Source organism: Dipteris shenzhenensis, chromosome 12 (assembly GCF_047967505.1).
Source record: "Dipteris shenzhenensis isolate YYH24624 ecotype China chromosome 12, Dip_SZ_1.0, whole genome shotgun sequence".
NCBI lineage: Eukaryota > Viridiplantae > Streptophyta > Polypodiopsida > Gleicheniales > Dipteridaceae > Dipteris > Dipteris shenzhenensis.
Window position 1 is genome coordinate 20,956,660 of NC_141607.1, and position 26,597 is coordinate 20,983,256.

At 40.7% G+C, this 26,597-nt stretch overlaps 1 protein-coding gene across 1 annotated transcript; it reads right to left on the minus strand.

Moving 5' to 3' along the window:
• Window positions 1-934: 934 nt before the first annotated feature.
• Window positions 935-4,647, minus strand: LOC147895968 (GDP-L-galactose phosphorylase 1-like). Its single transcript, XM_087382343.1, has 7 exons — window positions 3,885-4,647; window positions 3,053-3,198; window positions 2,887-2,946; window positions 2,544-2,780; window positions 2,265-2,450; window positions 1,928-2,179; window positions 935-1,744 (listed from the first exon to the last, which is right to left on the minus strand). The coding sequence occupies exons 1-7, from the start codon at window positions 3,985-3,987 to the stop codon at window positions 1,340-1,342; spliced, it is 1,389 nt and encodes a 462-aa protein (XP_087238469.1). The 5' UTR covers window positions 3,988-4,647; the 3' UTR covers window positions 935-1,339.
• Window positions 4,648-26,597: the final 21,950 nt, after the last annotated feature.

A 26,597-nucleotide genomic window follows, 5' to 3' on the forward strand; every position in this document is an offset into this window, starting at 1 on the left:
AACATTTGTCTATTTATCAAAAAATGTGAAGGTGAATCAAAATAACTATGGTCAAAAAGTTGCTCTTTTTGGCAAATTCTTTGCCTCAAGATTTGCTCCCGACAAGTTCCTCCCAGCCTTGCAATAACTTTTGATGAATTTGCACAACATCTTCTAGTTGTCAAGGATAATCTTCTTGAAAAAATTAGCAATTTCACTCAAAATCAAAGTTTTAACTCAAGTTTTCAGGAAATACAATGCTAAGGAGGCATCTGACCCCACTATGGCTAGAGATTCTTCATCCTATTCAAAATGCATGAGAAGACTCAAAATGTCACTTTTATGCTACATCTTATTCAAAATGCATGAGATGACTCAAAATGCCAATCTTATCTTCTCCCTGCATACATGGGTGTGTGTTAGGCATTTCTAGCATGTTTCTTGTGTTTGGCCCACTCATGGGCAACACTCTTGGCTTAGCCAAGCGTTATATGCACTGACTTTCACAAAATAGTTCAAGTTTGAGACCACTTTCTGCATTTAGGACTTTAGGAGAAGAGGTATCAAATTCAAAAAAGGGTTGAAAAATGACTTTAGGAGAAGTGGATAAGGATACGAAGAGAAGGTTAGACTTTCACTACAGTAAAACTTTCGAGAGAACAACACACTGCCTTCATTAAAATGCATCCAGCTTTGACAACACCAAACATGCTTTCTACCCTCCCTCCCCTGTCTCCCTCTCTCTCTCTCTCTACCCCCCCTCTCCCCCCCCCCCCAACCCAATCTTCCTCCCCCTCCCTTTCCCAAATTGAAAAAAGGTTAGTGCCCAATGCCTGATACTTTTGTTGATGTTTAGCTGTGCAGCAAGAAAAGATCTGGTGGGCAATGTATGGGGCTACATCAAGTGTTTAGTATTTCTTTTAGTATTAAAGTAGTTACAACACCTGTCAATCCCTTCAACAAGATACTCACGAACAGAGGTAAATGTTGATATTAAGCCTTCGCAGGCAATGCCCGCAGTGGTGCTTGATGAAATCTGTTTAAAAAGACAATAAAACTATACAAGCTTGTTACTGTAGTATTCCATTTTAATAAGCCTGTGCAATACAATTTCTACAAATATTCCAAAATATCATCCATCCGCAAAATTCTAACTGGTACGACATTATGCATGCCTACTTTATAGTCAATTCCTCAGAATTGACATTATACATGTCTAATTCATAGTCAATACCTCAGAATAATTCTGAAGCATATATAATACATATAACTTATGATGTTATACAGTAATATATCAAAGGTTGTCCAAAAGCTGTACTGCTGCTACAGCTAATGCAAGATTTCAGAATTGGATGTGCTCTCACACCTGACACTCCTCATTGCAGGGATTATGCAAAATCTCCACATGATTCTTGGACTGCGTGGAACTACCATTGCCACTCTTTGCCGCACATTTTATCATCTGTTCAGCAGGTGAGTCAGCATTCAGAATAGCTTCATCCATTTTGAATGTAACAGACTCCGATGATGTCACTTCCCCTTCTTTCCAGGCAGCCTCTATGCACAACTGCCTTACAAGAGCAAAACGCTCTTCCGAGAGTGAAACTTCTGCCAGCAGCCTCCATGCATATTCTTCAGTGGCTGATTCATAATCTTGCTTCTGTTTCAGCACAATGTGTCCGCTAATTTCCCATACCGCTGGGTTGACCTGTGTCTCTAGAATCTCTTGATCCACCAGGCCCAATGCCTGTTTCTCCGCAAAGCACTGCCAGATTTTGAAAAATGATGAATGAAGCAAAAATATTAATTATAACAATAACATACTATCTGGCCCTTTTTCTTCAAAATCAAGCTTAGTAACAGAAACATCTGAACTACTTATCAATAGCAATCTCAATAAAAGAACATATTTCATTCTGTCAGGATATGCCGACAGATAGACCAATACCTGTGGAAACAGAAAGATGCGTCGGCCACAATCGGCGATGAGAACATTGAAAGGAATATTGCGTTCTTGTAAGACAATGCACCCTCTGGCAACAGAACCTGCTAACTCATACAGATCCCCAACACCCTCATATAGCAAGCCTTTTACTGCATAATTTGCCAGTTCAAAGATTTTCACTCCTTTCTTCTTGTTATTCGCTATCTTGGTCACCGCAGCTCGCTCCACAGGAAAGGGAACAGCAAGATAGTAAGCCTACACAAACCCCACATTGGCATTACTGCATTTACAGTGAGAAAAGAAATTCACTCAAAAGCTAAGACGACAGAGAAAAATCTACCTGAAAATGAAGGTGATTGATTGTTGCAAAAGCTCCAAGGCTATTATAACCAACACGGAAGCTGGGATTCTGGGCTTCCGCTGCCAGGTATACAGCAAGACGAAAACTTGCTTCATCAATTTGTTGGGGTTTGAGATCGAGTACTTTTGGAACTAGTAGCACATGGCCATATTCAATAGGGCTCACCTGTAAGAAAGCCGTAACTTTGGCATTATTTTGGGCAAGTAACTTAGGAGGGTAGAACTGTGTTGGTATGCACAGAAAAAGCATGTTACTCACATTTATGGCAATCACATTTGGGCTACCCCCTATAATCATTTTCTCACAATAGCCATGGCTTCCATCCTTGCTCTCTTCAAAACAAAAGAGGACCTCTTCCTGACCCACTTTGGAGAAATTGAACTTCTTCGGATCGAATGCTTGGAGAACCTGGTCAACTCGGAACTCTGTAGGGCGTTTCTTCAAGTGCCTTCCCTCATTTAGCTGAGCAATGAACCCAAACTCCCCCGGGAGCACCTTCAGACCATAACAACCGCACTTGTTCAAACAAAGTGTGACTATCACCTATTCAACACTCAGAATACCTGTTAAGATAATAACCACCCACAGAAACCAATCTCACCCTTGTTTCACATGCAGTGACGTCATACCGGAAGAGACCACGTGTCGATCGTTCTTCCCACTAATCACAAGCAAATCAAACAATTGTCAGACAAAAACCAAAATTTTCAACACCAAACGCCCCTCTGTATCATTCGCTTGACAGGATGGAAAAGGTATAGCCGCACCTGTGCAAGGATAAGTGAATCAAGGAAAGAACCGTAATCACCATCAGAACTGTCACTATCACTATCTGCACTGGTTCTCACACCAATTGTATCTTGTACTTTTAATGCATTCTCTCGATAAAATGTGTAGACTGGTAACTTAGCCCCTGTAAAAGCCACAGAATGCTCTTCAAAAAAGAATGTTGGATACAGTGCATTACACATTACACGTGAGCAATGACCACAGTAAGTCGCCCCTTTGATATTACTGTGGCTATTAAAACCCAAGAAACAAAGATCATCACCTTGCAATTGTAGCATGTTCAGCCCTCTCTAGCGTTGTAACTAAAATTCCCATCCTATCTTGATTGACAATAAAGAAGGCATATAAAAAGGTAGTCACAGAATATGTAATATTGTTGGGAGTGACTCCAGTTACTACAAGTTTATTTCAAATGCGTGCAGCTATTGTAAGCTAAGAGCCATGTTCTCCTGCTTTAAAAAATAATCCTGAATGTGTGGAGAGCAATATGCACTTGTGTCTGCAAGTTTCATATAGTAAAAATAAAGGCACCATCGTTAATGTGAGAAGCGCGTGAGTCATGCAGAAGCACTCTAGAGGAGACGTATGCATGGCGTACTACCCACTCCGTTTCTTTACAAATAACTTTACAGAACCATTTGAAAGGACTATTGACTGTTCATGAAAGTGGTGAGCAATCAATCGGGTCTTCAAAGGCAAGTCTTTTCATTTCAAATGGAGCTGTAATACAGAAAGAAAAAAGGAAAGGAAACGGCCCTTGGTAAATCTACATTAAAAAGTTCAAGAGAAGCTGAAGAGCATAGAGCTTACCAGGAATGCAACAAGGGCCAAGGCAGTTCCTCCCGCAACCAGGTTGTTCTACCACATCTTGGTAGATAGAAACAATTGTCGGAATCCTCTTTATAGTAAGCATGTTTTTCACCGCCACGGATGAACACTTTCAGCCTCCCCCTGAAAAGGGTGACCGGGAAAGTGGGCAAGGAGGGAAAGCAACCTCCCCCGGCTAAGTACGTGAGATCTGACGGACGCCCACCCTCGGCCGGGGTGGCGCCCCTACCACCGTGCAAAGAAGGATCACTCAACAGCAGAAAGAAGTTGCGAACTTTCCTAACATGTGCACACTCGCGCAGAGGGGCCGAAGACTCAATTTTCAAAGCCGTGTTGCCCCAACTTGACTGAACACGAGGTCGACTTTCAAAACGTCAACTGGGAGGAGCAGGAGGGAGGGGGTGACAAGCGGGGGGGGGTAAGGAAGGAGGGTAAGATCAGGAGGGGAGAGGAGGGGGAGGGAGGAGCATGGAGAGCAAGGGAAGGGGAGATGGGGAAGGATGGAAGGGGTGGGGGAGGGGGGGGGGGGGGGGAGAGGGAGGAGGGGATATGGCGATGGAGGTGAGGAGGAGGGAGGGGATATGGCGATGGAGGTGAAGAAGAAGGGGATATGGCTAAGGGAAGGCAAAGAGGAGGAGGAGGAGGAGGAGGAGGAAGAGCTTAAAGAGGTAGAAGGGAATATGGCTATGGAGGTGAGTGTGTGCACAGAGAGAGAGAGAGAGAGAGGATGAAAAGCTAGCAGCAGAAGGGGATACACAAAGAGAGAGAGAGAGAGAGAGAGAGAGAGAGAAAGGATGAAGCTAGCAGCAGCTACAAACAGCCAGATCCACACATTTCCTTCTTTGTGTGTCTCTCTTTTTTTCCTGTACTCTTCTAAGCTCTCATCATTGAACTCTTCTAGGCTTTTTTCAGTTCTGTTTCTCGCTCTGTGTCATTGAGCATTTCTAGTCTTTTTCCAGCTCTGCTTCTCACTCTGTAATTGAGCTTTTCTAGTCTTTTTCCAGCTTGCTTCTTGCTCTGTCTCTCTCTCTCTCTCTCTCTCTCTCTCTCTCTCTGCTCACCTTGCTCTTCCACATGCCCTGCCTCTCTGCCTCTCCCTGCCGTAGTCACTTGTCTGAAAGCTCCATCTCCATTGATGGTTCATATGTTGCCCCGCTCTCTCTCTCTCTCTCTCTCATATTGTTATGTAAATACGGCCCTTCCCGTCACCCGTGACGACCACCCCTTCGTCTTCCCCATGACCCCAACCCTTCGTCACCTTCTCAAACTCTTTCCTCACTTTCTTTCTCTCCTTTGCTCACTTCCCCCCTCCCAAAATCGTTGGTTATATCCTCTCTCTCTCGTGCTGCTCCCTTCCTCCCCTTCGTCTCCACCTCCCTCACTCTTCCTTCACCACCCTTCCTTCCCCTTCCCCCTCACCCTTCTCCATCTGCTTCTCGCTTTCGCTCCTCCTCTCACTCTTCCTCTCGCATTTCTTCCATGTCTCCTTATCCTTGCCCCTCCTTTCCTCTACCATCGCAACCGTCCCCAAAAAGTCAAGCCCCCTCTTTCTTGCATCGTTAGCGCTAACCATTTGTACGAGCACGAGCAATGCGAGTTGCATCGCTTCTACAACAACCCGTTTTCCTCGCTCTCCCGAGTCCCCTCTCGCTCCCCACACACTCCCACTTATGCATGAAATGCATCGCTCTCTCCTCCTCACAAGACACTCGCAATTAGCCCCTCTCGCTCCGTCTCAATTTAGATCCCGATTTACCCACTACTAAGGTAAGCAATCTTCTAGAGAGACAACACCACCACTTCACTCACAAAGATCTCTCTCTCTCTCATCCGGATTTAGCTGATAAGGTCTCTCTCTCTCTCTCTCACACACTCTCACTTTTGGTGAAAACTCTCTCTCTTTCTCTCTCAATCTCTCTTTGATAAATGTACTCTTCTCATCTCAACTCTATATCTCTCTTGGTTTGGTCAAAACAGGTGGGTGCATTCTCACTGTGGGCCTTGGCCCGCCAACTACCCGACAATCAAGGCAAGGTGCCCCTCGATAGGGGTAAGCAAGAGCATGGGGAGCGGGGTGGGTTTTCTTTTTCTTTTAAACTCCAACTCTCTCAATCCATTCGAGCATATTCCCTCTTGAACCATACTTGTGCAACAAACAATCGAAAATGGTTGGCTATGCAAGTGTTGTGATCCCCACGTCCCAAGAACCTTCCTAACAAAATCCACAAGGACAATTCAAGCTGATTGAGAAGCTCTCCTATATTCCTAGCTTCCTTATAATCATAACTACCCTCAACCGAATTCAAGAGCTCATTTCAACTCCAGAAGTGAAGGCGCTATTTTTGGAGAAATGGTGGAAACATTGTAGACACTTTGCAAATGAGGGCGGTATGTTTCAGTAATGCATGAATGTGCTATTAGCACAAATGATTAGATTATCTAACCTCCTTTTATGGGGAAGGGGTCATTTGATAAACATAGGCCATGTTTAGTGATGTTACTACATAAGAGGTGAAGAAACATCATTTACAAAGAGGACAAGAGTTAAAAGAAGTGAAATTCATCCATTCAAAATCCTCTTCTTAAAAAAGATCTAAATGGATCTTCTTCGTAAAATGGTCATTGAGACAATCATAGTTTAGTGAAGAAATATCAAAATTATAAGTATAAACTTCTAGTTGGTAAGTCTACAAAAGTATTTTGGAATTCCAAAATCACAAATCACAAAAGTATCGAGAGAAATATACTTCAATGTCGCTCTCGAATGGACTTTGTCAATGCCTAATAATGTTAGAAAAATCATGATAGCAAGACATGCTTTTTAATCATAGTTGCGCTTTTCTTGTTTTCCCATTTTCTAGGAGGCAAGACAGTGTGCCGTAGTGCATCTGGTAGGTGTATCTTTCCAACATGCACAAAATCTATGAACTTTGTTTGTGGAATTCTCCCTTTGACAAAACTACACAACAAACATTCTAAAAGGCTTACTTTTGAAAGATAATCATGCACAATCATGTATACACAAGAATGAAACCACCATCCTATATATCATTACGAAAGGGATAAAGACATGCCCAACTTTCCAAATAAATTTTTAGAATAAGCATCAAACTACGTGAAATTATTAGTACTTTTAAGCTTTGAAGATTAAACTGGATGAATTATTACTTTTAAGCCTTGAAGATCCAATGTGGAGGAGAGGCATCATTTCAATGTAAAGACTTAGTGGCTACTTTTAGAACATGCCACTGAGAAACAAATGCCACATTTGAGAACACAGTCTTTATGCTCAATAAAGTCTTGTTTTACACTGTATAATAGTTTGTTGAATTCCAATTGTAAGAATAACTTCTCTACCCTAGTTTTATGTTCAAAAATTTGTATGTCGTTGTATTAACAAGGTACTTCATACCCAGATATTCGAGATCATGCACATGGTTGATACTCTTAATTCTCCGCCCAGCCATGATTCCTAGAGTGCTCTCTCCCTTCCGTATGTGAACCCCCCTAGAGTTCCCTCCCTTTGCTTCCTTTCTAGAGCTTGTCTCTAGAAATCTCCCCTGAACCCACCAATGCTTGCCACTTGGAGCCCACCTGAGTGCCACATGTCCATAAAGGACCTTAGTATCTTTCTGCCCTTTGGGCCTTAACCATGCACTCCATATTGATGCAAGCACTGTCGAGGCCTTTGGTTTCTCGCTTCACCATAACCACACCAAACGGCTGACGTAACACTTTAACAATTCTCATGCACCTATAGGTTGGGCCCATAGGGACTACGTGTAAATGAAGCCAACCAACAAAACCAACACATTGTAACTATAGAAACTCAAAAAAAATGTAAACCTATTGAGTTACTTAGAGACAAAAAAAAAAGACCTCTTGAGTCCCTTAGAAACACACATTTGAGTTGGCTAAATTGAGCCTTTAAGGGATTCATTTAGAGATTGGAAGCACTTCTATTCCCAAGGTTTGGCACTTTTATTCACAGGGTTTGTCTTTTATGACGCTTTGTCAACACATCTTGTGACTCTAGCTCTCCTCTATAAACCTCATTTCATAGGCTTGAGCTTGAAAATGTTATCTCAAACATCTCCTCTAATCCAACATTCCTTCTCCTCCACCTCACCCCCCACCTTTCATGCAATTATATGTCAATATTTTAGGACTTTAAGAATTGGGAACTATTTAAAGATATTCCCATAAAATTGCAAATCTTTTCTTATAATAAAGAATATTAATAATGCACCTTACAAAATCCATTCCTTTTCATGCACATTACAAAATCCATCGTTCATGCACTTAGTATATACATAAGAAAAGCCTTGAAGATAGAGATAGTTTAGTGTTTCTTAGAGAATTGATAGAGATGTAGATTTTGGTCTACATTTGATATGAATTCTAAAAGATTCCATATAAAATCTAAGATTTTGGTCTACATTTGATATGAATTCGAAAAGATTCTAAATAAAATATTTAAAAGAAACTCTAAAATAGAATTATTGTGAGTGTAATATAAAGTGAAAGGAGGCCAAATGAAGATTCAATTTGTGAGAATGTTGCAGAAAGGTTACATCCCTTTGGCCAATGACTTGTCCATGAGTTAGTAGAGTCCTTGAGATAGGATTAGTGGTTTTTGGATAATAGTTCTAAGGCCACGAAAGGATGAGTACATATTTTGGAAGGATCTCAATTGATCCTATCTTTTATCGTAGCTTAGAGATATATATATACATGGGCATTAGTGCAAGGACACATAGATCAATACCTAGACAATGAATTCCTACTAATAGAATGCTAACAGCTAACAAGCTAGTTCAATGCTTCCTTCATGGAAGGGATTTTCATAGTATGGAACATGAAGGTCTACTAATCTTGAGTCATGGTTTGGATCTTTACTTTGACCTCCAACACAAGGGGGAGGTGATAGCTCTATGGTTAGGTGATATTGCACTTACGATTTGGTTCATATATTTATCTCGATAAAGATGAGCTTTGTTGGGTAATGCAAACTAGAGGTCATCTTAGCATGAATCCCCCAGGAATTGTATGTTGCCACAATCCTCCCTTATTCCATGGGACCCCATTGTCCTTTACAGACCATTCTCACACCTTGATTGGAAAGCATATCCCTTCTACCACTCATCCTTCTAATGATACTTGAGATTGGTCCATGCCAACCCATAAGTGTCCCATATACCACCCCCACCCCATTATTGCTAGATTGCTTCTTGATTATGAGTTTGGAAGCAGGCCTAGTTGTAGATAAAGGTACATGGTATAGCATCATTTTAATTTTGTATTCTAAGGGTTTCATAAAAGCATTCATGTTTTAATGATAATCTATATAAACATAATGGCATTGAATTTTTTGGCTCTCATTGAGGGAATGTGAATGGTCCTACTTCCACAAGCTTTTGGTGAAATCCTACATGTAGACTCTGACAAATGGTGAGGATATTGCATCCTTTTAAGAAAATCATGATCTAAAAATGTGGGTCAATGTTTACAAAAGTACTACATGGTTGTTTCAATACGTGATATAACATGGAGTATTAAGTTGGCACTACAAAGCATGCATTGAGAGAGTTATAACTTCAAATGTATATATGTGTTCTAATTTATTGTGCAAATGAATAGATTAATGTCCACCAACTTAGTTACCCATTAAAATGTAACATCTCACATGACATACTCACAAAATATTGACTTTTGTGTGCATGTCTATGTAGTGGTGCACATGTGGCTATAATAAAGCTTACCCCTAGAGAGTTTCCATGAATCCATGACGTCTTGCACTAGCTAGCATTAGACCATATAGGAAACTCAAGCGTCTTTGTCATGGTGGTTACCTAGTGGATATTAGCTTTCCCTTGGCTAATTCCTCCATTAGTTTGCTCATCTATACTTCCCATGTACCTATTATAAAGGCCCTTGACGTCAACAAGTTATTCCAAACATATAACTCAGCCTCATGTGGAATACTCAATAGAACTAATCTACAATAGATAGCTTTAAAAATCCATGCAAAGGGGGAATTGAGCTTAGAACATGTATTACCCCCACTGAGGTCTTACCACTAAGCTACATAAAGATGTTGCAAAAGGAGTAGATCATAGGGGTTATAAAGGACTCTTTAGTTGCATTATGAGAAACGTATGTTCTAGTAAACATTAGGATGCTTAAAGTATATTTTTTCATGGATTATTTGGCCTTATGGGGGAACAAGGAATGATATTTCCTTTGCATGCTCTTTTGGACCCAAATATTTCGTCACAAGGCATTTAAACTTGCTCATTCCTTGGAAAATCATAGGCTAGCAACATTGCAGAAAAAGATCAAGTAAAGACCCTCGAATATGCATGACCCAACAAATGAGGATCAACAAATGAGGATACCAAGTCTAATTGGAAAGCCTTTGCAAGTTGGATGAAGTGATCCTTAAAAAAACATGCAAATTTGTAGTCAAATAGTGTTCTCGATTTGCTAGATAACTTCTCAAGTGGGAAATTCATGACATGTATAGGCACCTTATGAGCATCGCCCCATAAGCCTTATTACTCATATGTGCATTCGCTCGTCCCCTTACCTTTCCACTTCTTTTCCAATAAGTAATACATTTCTAAATTGTTTTCAATTTGGGGGGACCTATTTGTGTTAGGAAAGGAATTTTAAAGTAATAACTGATTGAGAAAGAACTTTTAAGGCTTTGAAAGAAAGAAAAGGGAAGAGAGACTCAAGAGAGCGAATACGAAGTGAAAGAAAGAAAAGGGAAGAGAGACTCAAGAGAGCGAATACGAAGTGGTCTTCATTGTCAATAGAGTGAGGCTCCACTCCAATGCAACTCAAAATACTACAAACACAAGGGAGAAGAAGAGGTTTCATATGTACAAGAGGGAGCGGAAGCTCCAAGACTACTCATAGAGAGAGAATAAACTAGAGAGAGATGGACTCAAGAGTCTACATAAGAGAATATCTACAAGAGGGAGAGAAAGCTCATGGAAGAGGCTTGAGGAGACTAGAGCTACAGCAACATGAGGCCTAATGGTGGAGATATGATGAACAAGGGAGAGGAGGGCTCCTTTTATAGAGATTTTGTCGCCCTCATTCACCCATTTACAATTGCTACCTGTAGATTCTTTTCCCCATCAATCACATAAGCCCGTATGTCACCATCCATGTCCTTTTTGGCTACTCTTGCCATGTGTCCCATCAAAGGATGCTCAAGACTCTTAAAATATTGAGAAAGTCAAGAGTCTCTCTACATGGAGCCCATAGGGACCCTCTCTTTTCCATATCTCCACATCCTCCTTATTCCACATAGGAATTCTAGAAGGAATCCTCTTGACTCCACACTCCTCCACATGCCTTCCACACGCTTGGCATGTGGCCTCTCTTATATTATTGGAACACATGGACATGAGCCCACCTCTTTATATGACTCATTCTTCCTATTTTCTAAAAACCCCATAATATCCCATACACAAATAACTCTCACCCTATACCAAGGTATTTATAATTCATACCTATGGTATTTACAATGATCCATTCCACTCATCCTCTCAATCCCATACAATATCTTAGAAAATGGAAATAAGTGAGAGCTGCTAGGCTATCACTTGATACTCAAACTCTTATCAAACATAGAAGAAAACAATACCAATGCCAAATAAAAAATATCAATTTTTGGCATCACAATATGCCATAAGGTTACTTCTCTTACTAGGTTTTGTATTAGAGGGTAAGAAATGCATTATGGATTTCTCTCTTGTCTGTGCATTGGGAAGAGGACCTTGTGATGTTGTTTTTCATTTTGGTTTGTAGATCATATGGGATTGAAATGCATCAGATTGCTTCTTCCCTTATAAGATTAGTCGTTAGACAAAAATAATAGTGTACCAATGCTTCATTTACTTAGGGACATATACTTAGGGAGAGGTTATTAGGATCATGGTAAAAATGGTTGGATTTATGACTCATGAGTGGGAAGAGTAGGCAATAAGTTACATGTGATGCCTACTACTTTGCATGACAAATGGATTGCTTGATTTTTTGGGGCTATGCGTGGGCATAACATACAGTGTATATGGCTATGAGTGGGCATAACATATAGTGTGTATGGTTATGTGTGGGCACAAAATATGGAGTTTAATATGGTCATATATGGGAATGAAATATAGTGCATAAAAAAGAAATTGTGTGGAACTGAGAGTATAGCACTTGAAGGTGAGTGCCAATAGTGAGCCAAGAGTTCCTCTTTGCTTGCCATGTCTTACCTTACCCCCTCAAATTTTTGTGTGATGCCTCTACATTCTTCTTGGCGCATCAAAAGATAGGTTGCATGCTAGAAGATATAGTTGTACTCTTCAGATGAATGTATGAAATGGGTTGGTAAATGAATTGAAATTGATTAACTATGAAATTTTTGAGTGAGGAACGTATGAATTATATATGGAATAAGAAGCAATGAGTATCATTCTTTTTAGAAAGTAGACTTGTTTGATTTTATACCTCAATTGGTAGTTGGTACGTGAGGCCACTTGTATGTTGTATAATACTCGATTGTATTTCTCTTTCCGATCCTGTCTTGATTTGCTGTGCTAAGGAAAAAGAAATAAAAGTAACATGGATGATTGACCCTATAAAGCATACTAGCACCTTTGTATAGTCAAGTAGTATAGTAATTAATAATGCCATTTTAGTATGCACAAACACCATGCTGATAATTTCTCATGAAGTATAATGATGTTCAAAAATACTTTTGACTGAGATGCCTCACAAGTGAGGGAATTGTATGGTATAGTGCAATGAGTTAGCACCTAGTATAGGGGGTAGTATGAGTGGGGGAGTTGACAAGGAGTGCAAGTGGTTCACTAAGAGGGTCATAAACATGGGGGTGAGAGTGGAGATGAGGGTGGAAGTAAATGGAATTGGAAGTGGGGGTGGTAGTGGTAGTGTTTAGATTTTGTGGGGGGTTGCGGGGGGATCAAAGACATGAGTAAGGAGTGAAGTAAGAGGATCACAAAGCCATGGTTGCTCAAAAGGCAAGTGGTGTGACTCTGCTCGTGCAGCAAGGAGAGTCCCTCACTCAAGTGAGACGATTGCCCCAAAAAAAAATCAAGGTGGGAGGGGGCGAGGGTTGGAGTTGATGGAATGGGCAAGTGGAGTCATGTGAGAGTGGGAAAGTGGATGTGTAGGAGTCAAAGAGATGGTAAGGAGTGGAGTGAAAGGGTCATGTGGATATGTTGCATTGTTGGTAAGAGCACCCAAAGTAGTGTCTCCTTATATGGAGGAGGAGTTCCAGGTACAAGTGGTTGCTTCACCTTTTGCCATTCCTAGTGTATTACGCTAACCTAAATTAGTGTCTCTCTCCAACATACTAGCAAACATTAGTGTCTCCCTCCAAATTAGGGTTGCATTGTTGGTAAGAGCACCTAAATTAGTGTCTCCTTCCAACATACCATCCAACATACAATGGGAAGTTGCAACATACCATCCTCTATGACCAACAAGTATAACACCTCTTAGACTAGCTCTTCTACTACCACTCCCTCCAAGTCGCACCCTTTGGAGCTACCCCCTTCTCTTTCTTTATCCCTATATCTTCTGTTGTGCCCTTAGCACACACCCTCTCAATAATTATGTGCACACTTTCAATGTTAGAGTTTCATTTTGGTTTTATGGAGACTCTCCTCTTGTGATGTATCTCCATTCCTATTACTTTCTCTCCCCCTGGCTCTACTGCTCCAGCTCTCTCTCTCTCTCTCTCTCTCTCTATCTATCTATATATATATATAATGTATGTATGTATGTATGTTCACACACACACACACACACTTATACATTCCCTCCTTGCATTGTTTGGTCCTCATGGGCTACCCTTTAAAACCAAACATGAAGCTTCATCTATCCCTTATTTGCTTGTTCATTACCATCCAAGCATTGTGACGTACATCTCCACTTAGCCATGTAATGTTGTGGCTAGTTATGTGTTCCACAACTCCAAAACAATATTGGGTGAATGCCCCATGCTCCTACAACTTGAATGACTAGATAGTCATGAGAGGATCTTCTAAGGGCCACTTAAGATACCCAAAAGTGAGAGATGGAATTGCATGAGTGGAAGGGCTTCATCTTGAAGCTTAAGCCTAGGAATAAAGGGTGGCTCGCAAGGGTGAGAAATGTCTACACAGCTATCTCCATCAATCAATCAATCAAGCTATGGTACCATCACATTGTAAGTTGCTTTACAACATGATTTTGATGAGTTTATTTGAAAACTTTAACATTGGGTTTGCTAGAGTGCTTATTTATGGTGGCAAATGTATTTCCTTTGGTCTTTAAGGACTTGGAATAGTGAATTAAATAATTGGGAAGCTCTCTACCATTCATGTTTAAGGGGGGGAAGATGCTATGGCTCTCTTCAAGGCCTTCCACACCACAACTTCAAGACATGGATTGTAACATAGTAGATGCAAGAATAATGCAACAATATAAGGAGATGACTTCAAAGGATGGCCATGGTCATAAAGTACACATATGGCTCCAAATGGGTAAGGTTGACTTTGTTTGTGCTGCTTCACATTTGCACCTATTTTCAGAATATCCAAATGCATAGAACAAATACTATTTGATCATGCAATCTGCAAAGGCATAGATGAAATCTCTCTTAATTCTTTTCTAGGGGCAATTTGGTGGCAAGCTAGGTGAAAAAAAGAGTGCCATGTTTCCATGTCATGCATGTAAGGACAATGTGTTATTAGGTACCACATTTCATGCTAGATCTTGTACTTGGCACTTCATTTTGTGTGAATTTGCACTTTTGAAAGAGGTGGCATTCAAGGACCACATTTTTCCCTTTCAATCATCTATCTAATTCTTATTTCATTTTTTCCATGTGTTTTATCTCTTGGGTTGTCCACATGTTTATCCTAGGCTATTTGCTTTTTTTGGCTTCTCTACCATTTGCCACATGTTGCACCCACTCTCTCTTTGCCTTTTGCTTCATCCACCTATTTTTTCTTGGATTCCCATCCACCAGTTCTTTGTTGGCTTCATCTACTAATTCTTTGTTGGCTTCCCATCCACCACATCAGATCTTTCTATAGATCCTTAGTCAATGAGCTGGTTTCATGTCTCATTCTACCAATCTGTTTTTGCTTCTACACAATTTTCAATTGGCTATGACTCTACCCACACTAGTTTCAATTGGCTCTTTTACTTTCCATTGCAGTTCATAATCTGCTTGGAGTCGTCTAATACTCCACTTGCACCATCGAAATGGCTAGTGGCTTATCTACAAGTATTTAATGGGAGTGACAATCCAATGATGCATTGTGGAAATCGACTCAATAGAGCCTGGCAGAGCCTTAGCTTCTTGTAGTTCTTGGAGATTACCCAAAGGTAGACTTGGAACCTTTGCAACCTGTGATGCATTTTTGCTCCAGTCAAATAATGTTCATGGACCTATGTTCGCCATGTCTAAGAACTAGACGAGAGCATACTTGGGAACTAGAAGAACTATATATTGCTACTAGCACACTTTTCTCTATGCTTGCCTTCGACTATCAACTCTTGCTAGTAATCCTTCCCTACCTTGTTAGAGAACCAGACGTGAAGCTTGCCATGGGCTGTGATAATTTATTGGCTAAATACTTGGAGAATGAAATAAATGGATTGCTCAGCTCTTGCTTGTTTGCTCGACTCTTCCTTATCCCTCATGCTCATGATTTTCATCCAGTGAGAGCAGATTCTAGTCTGCCTTTTTTAGCGGGAGTAGCTCAATGGCTTTACTAATTTTTGCTTTGATCGCGTCTCATGCTTGGAGCCATACTTATGTCTATTGATGTAGCCCGGAGTCCAAAGCATGAAAGTACCTTTTTGAGCACACTATGAGTTGAAAGGAGGCCCATTGGGCACCCATTGACCGTCTCACATTGGGATGCACCCGTATGAGCTCCCTTGGATCCTTACTGGTATGTATGAAAGAAAAATGGCATAACTTTGTTTATTCTACTACCCGACGGGACCATTATGTTGATCTACATGCTTCCAGTTTTGATTATGGGATTTAACTTGAGACTGGCTAACATTAGTTTTTGTTTACACACTATAATTTTTACTCTAATTTTGGACAAGTGAGGCTCTGAGTTCTTGCGTTATTTGCCTTAGAGAGCTTAGTGCATGGAGAAAACCTTGTCACAACCCTTGTGATTTATGCAATGACATTGGTTTATCTCTTTTTAAGGATTGTATATGGCATGATTTCATGTGGAAGTTCATTGGCTTTTTGGCTAATGAAATGATAGAGATATTTATTTAGTTATAGAGATTATTTAGCTAGATTGGAGGAGGACCAAGGATTAGGACTTCCATTGAAAATATAGGGAAACCTATTATAATAAATTGAGGTCATTCCAGAAAAAAATTTACAAGGATGTTCTATGTGTAGCAACTTCTTATTGCTAATATATGTAGAAATTATTGCTATTATATTAAGCAACTTCTTATTGCTTCTTGGTAGAGAAGTTCATTGTCTATGACTTATTTGCATTTAATTTGTTCCTATGATTGGAGATTGAACCTTTCTCCCTATGTCGACACTCATGAGGGGACCTTATACCTTTATAACTGACATTTTCCCCTTTGAATACACTCATGAGGGGACCTTACACCTTATAAATAATTGACTTTCATTGACTTTGAAGTTGTCAACCTATGGTCACTTATGATAGTTTCTTTTTCAAGGAACAAAGACATTTCCCTTGGAAAATCATTTAACATCGAGTTAACATCCCATGTATATGGGGTGTTCATTTATTATTTTGGGACTCATCTAGCATTTTTTTAGCACTTCATTTATTTTATAATTGCCACATGCTTTGAAAATGCCAAGATATCAATGCTAATTTTGTTGGAGTGACATGGATTACAACTGTGTGCCGGCATTGAAGCCTGGCTTCCACATTAGAAATTTATTGTTCTAACTTGCATTTTTCTTGTGATGGTGCCAGGTGAGTCGGCATACCTCTCCATCGAGTTTGCATTGGAAAATTTAAGGCATGAAGATACGGTGCTGGCAACTTTGAAGAGTACTATATGGTGGATTATCTCCAATTATTGATAAATAAGATTGGACTTTCTATTAGAAACTAATCAGGAATATTGTTGTACTTTTGGCAATTTACTGACATGAATGTGAGTATGTAAGTTGACTCCCACTTTGACACTTTGATAGAAGGGATGGTATGGTAATGGATTATTCTACTTATGTGATGTTAAGGGCAATGGTATATGGTTGTATTTGGTTTACTAGCTCATTGAGAATTAGTACAGTAGAGTAGTTGATAGGACACACACACACACACACCCACCCACCCACCATATGGCCACTTGTTGCCCCTTGTCCTTCCTCTATTGACACTCATTTCCTTTATACTTTATAATTGTAGCTAGCTTTATGTATAAATTTAAAATCTTTTTTATTTACATAGTTGCTTCTTTAATCCTTTCCTTTTTCAAGTAAGTTATATTTTATGCTCTAATTTATAGTTTTAGGTCCTCAAATTTTTATTTCTATCCCTTTTCTCCTACACAGACACTATTTCTTTTTTAGCACACACTCTCTTAAGAAATGCCACACGCGCGCACGCGCACACACACACACACACACACACACACATAGGTCAATGTTTGCTTGGGTGTATCCACTTTTGGTGAGGCTCTAAGCATCTTTTTGATATGGGTATCTTGCTTGACCCATAACTTATGCATTGCTCAATGGAATTCAACAAATTTTGCCTTAAAGTTGTAGTACACATTCCAATCTTGAACATGAGACCAAAAACATATGGAATAAATATGGAATGCAACCGTTAAAGCATTACAAGTGTTATGTTGCATGTGAAGCATCATCCTAAAGAGTATAGGATACAACAATTTCTACAAATACATGCAACCAAGTAATCAATCAAAAGTATAATAAGTGATCTTCTTGTCAACCAAAGGACGCTACAAGACACCGGCCGCTTTCCAACACCGATACCGATGCTAAATACGAATAATTTTTTTTTAAAACAAGTGGAAAGTGTCAGAATGTCCGTTGGTGTGGATGTCGCAAAGAAACCATCGGTGTAGGAGTCGGTGTCACCATTGGTAAAATATGCTCAACAATGTCGATATGGGTGTCAGTCTAGGCATTGGTATATATCGACACTGCAATGTTGGTATAGGCATCGGTATATACAGACGTTTTTATAGAAGCTTAAAAAAATGGTGGGGTAGGATGGGGCTTGTTTCAATCCCATCTTGCCCCACATAAAATTTTTCCCCATTAAAATCACGATTAAATGTTACAAATGCGAAGGTATACATTACAATTTTGCAAAGAAATTCTACAAGGTAATGGCAATCTCCTACAAAATGGAAAATTTGTTGAAGTAATGTGCTAATGCACTACAAAATGGCAAAAGTGTCGAACTCCAAAATGGCAAATCCACTAAGGCAATCTACTATAAAAGGGTAGAAGTGCCAAAATATTGAACCACTAAATGTCTTATCCTAGTATTGCTCCTCCTTGTCCTCCTCACCCTCTTGCCCTCCTCGCCCTCAGTCTCTTTACGTGCCCCCAATCCCTTGCCCTCCTCTTTTGCATACCTAGTCGCTTCTTCCTCAGATCCTGTCTCTCCATCCGGATCTCTGAATGGGTCGAACATGCCTCCCTAAGAATGAAACATGTTAGAAAAACTAAGGGCATTGATTGTAAGACAATGGTGATAGTGGTGATAGTCAAATGATAACAAAGAGAAATAGGGTATACTCACATGACACGCCGCCACACTTTCCCAATCGATGCGGACTCCTTCTCTCTCCTTCTCCTTAAACCATGCCCTAGCTCCAATCCTAAATGCCCTTCTGTACTCCTCATTGTCTAGAGGCCTTCCAATCACAAATTCTTGTGCATCCAAATTCAATTAGTTAGATATGAAAGGGATACGAATGACAAGACATTTGAATGATTGAATATATTAGAAATTCAGTAGAAGATAAATATATACTTACCACACATGCCTCATTGTTGCTAAGTTTGCCATTGCTCTTGAGGTGCGAAGGACCTACGGTCTCCAAGCGTATCCTCACTACCCTCCACTAAGGCTCAAACGCATTTGGATTCTCCCTGTAAAACTTCTTTACTCTCTTCCAATCCTTCGGGTCCACCAACCTTGGCTTGTGCTTACCCCCCTTAATAGCCTCCCTTAGCTTATATCTATGAGACCTAAGGAGCTTCCCCATGCAAGTAAGCATGGCATTTCAATCAAACTCAAACCCTTTAGGATTTGAAAATTGTCTCTTGAGGGCATCTATGCAAGCATCCTTGGCTTTATTATCCTGTTGGTGGTTCCAAGGTCTAAATATATCATTGGGGAAGTGGGTGCTCACCAACCTCCTCATGTATCTTGTGACCTCCTTCCCCTCCTCATCTTATATAACCTCCCCAACGTTGTTCACTCTGGAGGAAAGGCCCTCGGGCAAAACAAAATCCGAAGGATTTGCAGTGGATGGAGTAGCAGAGGTAGAGCGAGGGGTGGAGCGAGCACTTAAGGAGCAAGGAGTAAGGGAGCAAGGGGTCTCTAGGGTGCTGTGGCTTGTGAGTGGAGGGGCAAGGGACCTGACTGGTACTACATCTTATGAGGAAGGGGAGACTTGTAGGGATGTGAATGTGCAGACTCATCTTGGCTGACTGGAAAGAAAGTCCTCGAGAGTACAACCCATGATGTCTCCTCCTACGAGGGGCCCCATGATGACGAGGTCTATGCTCCTCAGATGTGTGACATGCTGACATGTCTAATTTGGGAGGATTAAACAAACACAAACACAAACAAGAAAACAAGCACAAACATAAGAGCGGGTAAGAAGCAAAAAAAGCAATAAATACTTACACTTTACTTACAACATAATTTACTACTTAAAACTTAAGTTCAATTTACTAAAACTATGAAAAGACAATTTACTTAAGACTTCATCATATATTATCATAGATCTCCATAAGTTACATTACCATATGTATCCAAAAGAGTATCCATATACTAAATTTGGATCCAAAAGAGTGTTCACTTATAAAATTAATCTCCAAAAGAGTTTTCATATACAAAAATAAGAGCAAAAATATTATTCTTAAACAAAATTCGTCTCCACAGAGACATTCTCCAAAAATTCCAAAAGAGAGGAGGAGGTCTATGCTCTACATTACTATCCGAGGTACTTTCCTCCGCCTCATTGCTAGATGGGTCACTCAGGGCTTCATCTTCCACTTCTCATAATATATAATTATACTCTTCTTGGACTATGTACTTGCAATTTCAAGAAGACATCTACACAAACCATTATGTCTTTCATAGTGTCCTCCTTTCTAAGTAGTTACTCAAAGCAGTCTCTCTAAAGCTTACGGAGATCCCGTAGGTTGTTTTGTGCCTCCCTCAAAAAATTCTGCTCCATGCACGATCGGTCTAGAACCCACCCATGCGCATGCACTTCGAGATTAAACTTTACCCAATCTGCATCACGCACAATCTTTTTTGCTACATGTGATAGTAGAGTTTGGATGTCTCGAATGACAACAACATGGGGAACCGGGTTGGAATTTACAAAAGACTATCATGGAGGAGGACGTTCCATTTTTAATCTCTTAAAAAAAAAAGAACCAAATACACACATTTAAAACACATTACAAATCATATCAAGGCACTCATTCAAGATCTCTAAAAGAATTCAGGGTACAAGCAAGCTACATTCACATTTAATTCTATTCAAAAAATTATATATATTGCACAAGCCAATATATTCTGAAAAGATAATTCTAGGAAACTTTATTGCATCCACTGTCCTTTATTCCACAATCTGCACTGATCACATCCCCTATCACCCTATCCGCTTTATCCTCCTTAGCTTTTATACATTTGATTCTTTGCTTTTCCCTTCTCTTCAATCTTTAAAGTCTTCCCTCCTCTCTTCTTTGTCTCACCCCACTCCCTTGCTATATCCCTTCTCACACCACTCCCTTCTTGGCATTCCCCTCCTTCCACTTTGCTACTCCTCGTCGCTCTCTCCTCGCTTCCTTCTCATCGCTCCCTTCTAATTACTTTCTCTCTGCTACTCCCCATGGCCCCTAGCAAAAAAGCTCTGTTGGAGGAGCTCTACAATTAATATTATGATATAAAGGATGGGGAGGTAGATGTACCATCATTCCATGGTGTGCATCTATGTTCCTCCGCACACGCCAAGGGTGAGGATCATTCCGACCAAGACAAGACTGAACAAGAGATCCTGGAGATTCTATTGAGGAGATGCTAAGCTTGATCCAAGAGGAAGGCCACATGCACAAGGAAGCTCCTTGGGATAATGAGCAAAAGAAAAAAGAGGTCAAGGATAAGAAGAAGAAGAGAGATGACAAAGGAGAGGGTAGCAATTTATCAAAGACAAAACAATCAAGAATGTAATTATAGCATCTAAAGTACTCTGATTTGGAGAATGTAATTACAATTTATAGTATATGAGAGGGAGCCCTCCCTTGGATATTTGTTGTAACCCCTCTTGGGGATATTTGTTATGCTCTATGCATGATGAGATTATGCTGTATCCCTCTCTTTATTATTTGTTATTTGTTATTTGTAAAGAGAGGGGAGAAATGAGAGGAAAAGAGAGGGGAAAGAGAGGGGGAAGAGAGATGGGAAAAGAGAGGATGGAAGAGGAATTATAGAGAGGGGAAAAGAGGCAAGGAAAAGAGAGGAAAAGAGAGGGGAGAAGGGAAAAGAGATGGGAGTGAAGGAAAAGAGAGGGCGGAAGGGGAAAAGATAGAGGAGAAGAGGGGAAAAAAGAGGAGAGGGGAAAATAAGAGAGGGGAGAAAAGAGAGGGGAAAAGAGGGGAAAAAAAGGGGACAAAAAGAGAAGAGAGGAAATAAGAGAAGAGAGGAGAAAAGAGGGGAGAAGAAAGGAAATAAGAGAGGGGAAAAGGGAGGAAAGAGAGGAAATAAGAGAGAAAGAGAGAGGGGAGAAAGAGGATGTGAAAATAAGAGAAACGGGAAAGAGAACAGTGAAGGAAAAGAGAGGATGGAAGAGGAAAAGAGAGGGAAGAAAGAGGGGAAAAAAGAGAAGAGAGGGGAGAAGAGAGGAAATAAGAGAAGAGAGAAGAAGAGAGGGGAGAAGAGAGGATATAAGAGAGGGCAAAAGAGGGAGGGAAAAGAGAGAAAAGAGAGGAAATAAGAGAGAAAGAGAGAGGGGAGAAAGAGGATGTTAAAATAAGAGAAAGGGGAAAGAGAGAAGTGAAGGAAAATCCAAGGTGGAAGAGGAAAAGAGAGGGGAGAAAGAGGAAAAAAAAGAGGAAGAGGGGAAAATAAGAGAGGGAGGGAAAAGAGAGAAAAGAGAGGGGAAAATAGGGAGAGAAAAGAGAGGATGGAAGAGGAAAAGAGAGGGGAAAAAGAGAAGAGAGGGGAGAAGAGAGGAAATAAGAGAGAAAAAGAGCAAAGTAAAGAGAGGGGAAAAGAGAGGATGGAAGAGTAAAAGAGAAAGGAAAAAGATGGAGGGAAAGAAGAGAAAAGAGAGGAAATAAAAGAGAAAGAGAGAGAGAGGAGAAAGAGGATGTGAAAATAAGAGAAAGCAAAAAGAAAGGAGTGAAGGAAAAGAGACAGTGGAAGAGGAAAAGAGGGGCGAGAAAGAGGGAAAAAAAGAGAAAGAGGGGAAAATAAGAGAGGGAGGGAAAATAGAGAAAAGAGAGGGGAAAAGAGGGAGAGAAAAGAGAGGATGTGAAAATAAGAGAAAGGGGAAAGAGAGGAGTGAAGGAAAAGAGAGGATGGAAGAGGAAAAGAGAGGGGAGAAAGAGGGGGAATAAGAGAAGACAGGGGAGAAGAGAGGAAATAAGAGAGGGGAGAAGAGAGGAAAATAGAGAAGAAAAGAGAGGGGAAAAGAGAGGATGGAAGAGGAAAAGAAAGGGGAAAAAGAAGGAGGGAAAAGAGAGAAAAGGGAGGGAAAAGAGAGAGACGAGAGGAAATAAGCGACAAAGAGAGGGGGGAGAAAGAGGATGTGAAAAGAAGAGAAAGGGGAAAGAGAGGAGTGAAGGAGAAGAGAGGATTGAAGAGGAAAAGAGAGGGGAGAAGAGAGGAGAAGAGTTCCTATGTCCATCACTATAGCTAGTGCTTAAGGCGTTAGCTGTTGCAAGCCAATGCATTCACAAAAATAAAATAAGAAAGAGAGGAAGCACGTTCTTACCTGGAAATGATTTGTTCTGGCACCGGATGATCCTGCTCAGAAGAGGAGGTGTTTTGTGTTTATTGCCCTATAAAAGAGAGGAAACATACAATTTTAAGAAAACTAATTAATGAAAGGAGGATTTCGGAGAAGCTTCCAAAGGATACTAATTGAGAAGATAAAGAGAAGCCTACAAACAAGGAGAAAGCACAAAAACAATATAGCTTTCATACTCTCCTCTTTCATGATTGTTTTTCATGTATTGTTTCTTCCTTTAGAGAAAGGAAAGAAAAGTAAAGGAGGAGAGAAACTTTAGAGAATGGAAGGGAAAGTGAAAGTAGAGGAAGGGAAACTTTAGAGAATGGAAGGGAAAGTGAAAGTAGAGGAAGGGAAACAAGCGGAGAGGTAGAAAGAAAGACAAAGATACCAAACAAACTTGATATAGAAGAGGAAGACAGAAATTCTTACCTTGAGATGGAGAGGGAGCTGCAACAAATCTTGTAGGTGCAAAGGGACAATGTAGAAGAGGATAGAGAGGTGGGAGAGGTGAGGAGGAGTCAGGAGTGAGGAGGCAAGGGTTGCAGGCAATCGTGAGCTGAAAGCGAAAGCAAGGGAGGAGAAAACACAAAAAATCAAATGGTGTCATGGGACGAGAACAACGTAGGTTTTTGGTTCCCAAAATTTGATGGTACCTGCATTGGTATGAGTGTGGGTATATAAAAGCAGAGCATCTATATGGACACCGGTATGGTTATCAGTATAGAACGACTCTCATATTGACAAAACATGGGTTTTTTGGGGGTTTAGGGTTTAGGGTTTTTGGGGGGGCTTGGGAGATTTTGGGGGGTGAGTGGGTGTTTGAAAGGATTTAAGGGGGATTTAGGCAGCCCCGGGTGTTTGGTGAAAGAGAAGGGATTAGGGGGTTTGAAGGAATTTGGGGGATTTGGGTGTTTGACTTGACTTGGGGGGATTGTTGTGGATGTGTGCAGATAGAGAGAATGAGTAGTGATAGTTGATCAGCAGATAGGGGGCCATCTCCCGAGAGTTTAGAGTGGTTTTGTGAGAGATTGCCTTGTCCTTGCATGCATTGCATGCGAGGGTCTCATCATCAGCACCGTATTGTCATGTGCCACTTGCAGATGTATGGAGAGGTTGTTGAGATATCGATCTCCACTCATGATATGCCAAGGTGACTGTTGTGCATTTACGTCACCGACTTGTTAGCTGCAGATGCGGTTGGTACACCACCCACAAATAATAGCTGGATGATAGCTATCCTTATCTACTCTAGTTCGTGGCTCAGTTAGTATGCCACCTTAGTTAATTGAGTTTGGTTTGAGACCCACATATAGGGTTCTTCTATTTCTTTGTACTTGAGTCCTTTTGGCTTTCACAACTAAGAAGAGAAAAACTATTTTCAGCCTCCACCATTGTGTGTATTCCCCCATTGTGCATGTGAGAGAGCCGCAAGTGAGACTCCTTCCCTCTCTCCCACTATCTTCACATGGTATCAGAGACTTGTTCACGGTAAGGAGCTCAAGAAAGCAAACCAAGTTCGTGGTGTCCTGGTAAGAGGACCAGTGTTACTTTCCTATTTCGAGTTTGGGAGCAAATCTCTGTAGGTAGCACAGCCAGAAGTGCAAGAGTGCACTGGAGACACCCTTTCGAGGCCATTTCGGGGCCCGTTTTATTTTTCTGATTCGAGGCCATTTCGGGGTCCGTTTTGAAGGCGAAAGTTCTTCACAGGCACTCAGAAAAAGGCCCTGTTTTTGCTGTGCGACCACTGCTCGGCTGGTCGGTGAAAAGTTACCGCAAAAATTGCATCGTATCCCTGTGTGTAGAGATATTGGGAGTTGCAAAATCATGCTTGTTTCGTGTTGATGCAAAATCATCACTAGGAAGTGACTGTGTGGTCAAATACCACTTTCGTCAGTTTTGCAGATCTGCCCGTGTGAGGCAAAAGCTGTGTTTTTCGTAGTGACAGGATATTTTGCAGTGTTCTGTAATGGCGTCTGATTCTCTTTCACAGATTGTCACAGAAAAGCTTGACAAGAACAACTTCCAGGCATGGAAGTTTAGAATGACGAATTTCCTTATGGGAAAAGGCTATTGGGAGTTCATTACAGGAAATGAAGAAGAACCAGTTCTTCCTAATGTTCCCAATCAACAAGAAATGCAAGCATTTAAAGGATGGCATGAGAGAGCCAGAAAAGTTATGTACTGGCTGTCTATTAGTATTTCGGATTCTATGATTGTGCATATTCAGGATGCAAGTACGCCAAAGGAGGCATGGGATACTTTGGCAAAAATGTATAGCACAAATACGCAAGCCAGGAAAATGCAGCTCAAACAGGAGTTGCACAATGTGCAGAGAGAAAATTTGAGCATAAATGACTACCACATGAAGGTGAAGAAAATTGCAGATGCACTTGCTTCCATTGGGTCGCCAGTGGAAGATGATGATCTAGTATCTGTGACCTTGAATGGTCTAGGAAAGGATTATGCATAGTTCCAGACATCCATTGCCGTCCATGAAAAGTTTCCTGATTTTGAAGAGTTGTTTGCTCTTCTAATTTCTGAAGAGCAGAGAAATGGGGGTGCATCTTCTTTAGGAGGAACTTCAAAAGAAACTGTCTTCTACTCAAATGCTAGAAGAGGTAGAGGCAGAGGTAGAGGAGGCCGATCTGCAGGCCGTGGTAGAAATCAGAATATGCAGCAAACTCAAGAAAACCAGTCCTATGGAGGAGGACGTGGTAACTCTAAAGGTAGGGGGAGCCAAAGAGGCCGTGGTGGATGGCAGAGAGGCCAAAATCCAAGCAACAATGTTGAATGCTACTACTGTGGTAAAATGGGTCATATGGCTAAGGACTGCTACAAAAAGCAGAATGACATCATGAATGGAAAATTGCAGCAAGGAAATTATGCATCTTCTAGTAGACAGAGTGATGACAAAAAAAAGCATCTATTTATGGTGCAGCATATGACCAATTCTGTGACAAGTGCAAAAGAATGAAATGATGTGTGGTATGTTGACTCAGGTGCATCAAACCACATGACAGGTCATACAGAATGGATGCAAGATGCAAGGAAAATGGAAAAACCAGGATTTGTGGAGACTGGTGATGATACTGCACATTTTATTGTGTAGATTGGTAAAATTCCTTTGTCTATGCAGGATGGGAAAAAGAAATACCTGTCTGATGTATTTCATGTCCCGAACATCACTAAGAACCTGGTTTCTGTTGGTCAAATGGTTGAGCAGGGCTTGCAGGTTAGATTTAATCCTCATGGATGCTTTGTTGAGGATATGAAAAATAACGGTCGCTTGATAGCAAAAGGAAAGAAGAAGGGCAGGATGTTTACGTTGGATGCAGACATGCCTGAATTGAGTGCAACAATGTTTGCACATGGGACCGGTGTAGTTGCAGATATTGACATCTGGCATAAACACATTGG

What these genes read in the sequence shown, in the direction of transcription:
- LOC147895968 (XM_087382343.1), bottom strand. Translation starts at nt 3,987, where the DNA reads ATGCTTACTATAAAGAGGATTCCGACAATTGTTTCTATCTACCAAGAT. An exon ending in TCACTGCATGTGAAACAAGG is followed by an intron (nt 2,781 to 2,886) that starts GTGAGATTGGTT and finishes TATGGTCTGAAG; the next exon opens with GTGCTCCCGGGGGAGTTTGG. An exon ending in CAAATGTGATTGCCATAAAT is followed by an intron (nt 2,451 to 2,543) that starts GTGAGTAACATG and finishes GCTTTCTTACAG; the next exon opens with GTGAGCCCTATTGAATATGG.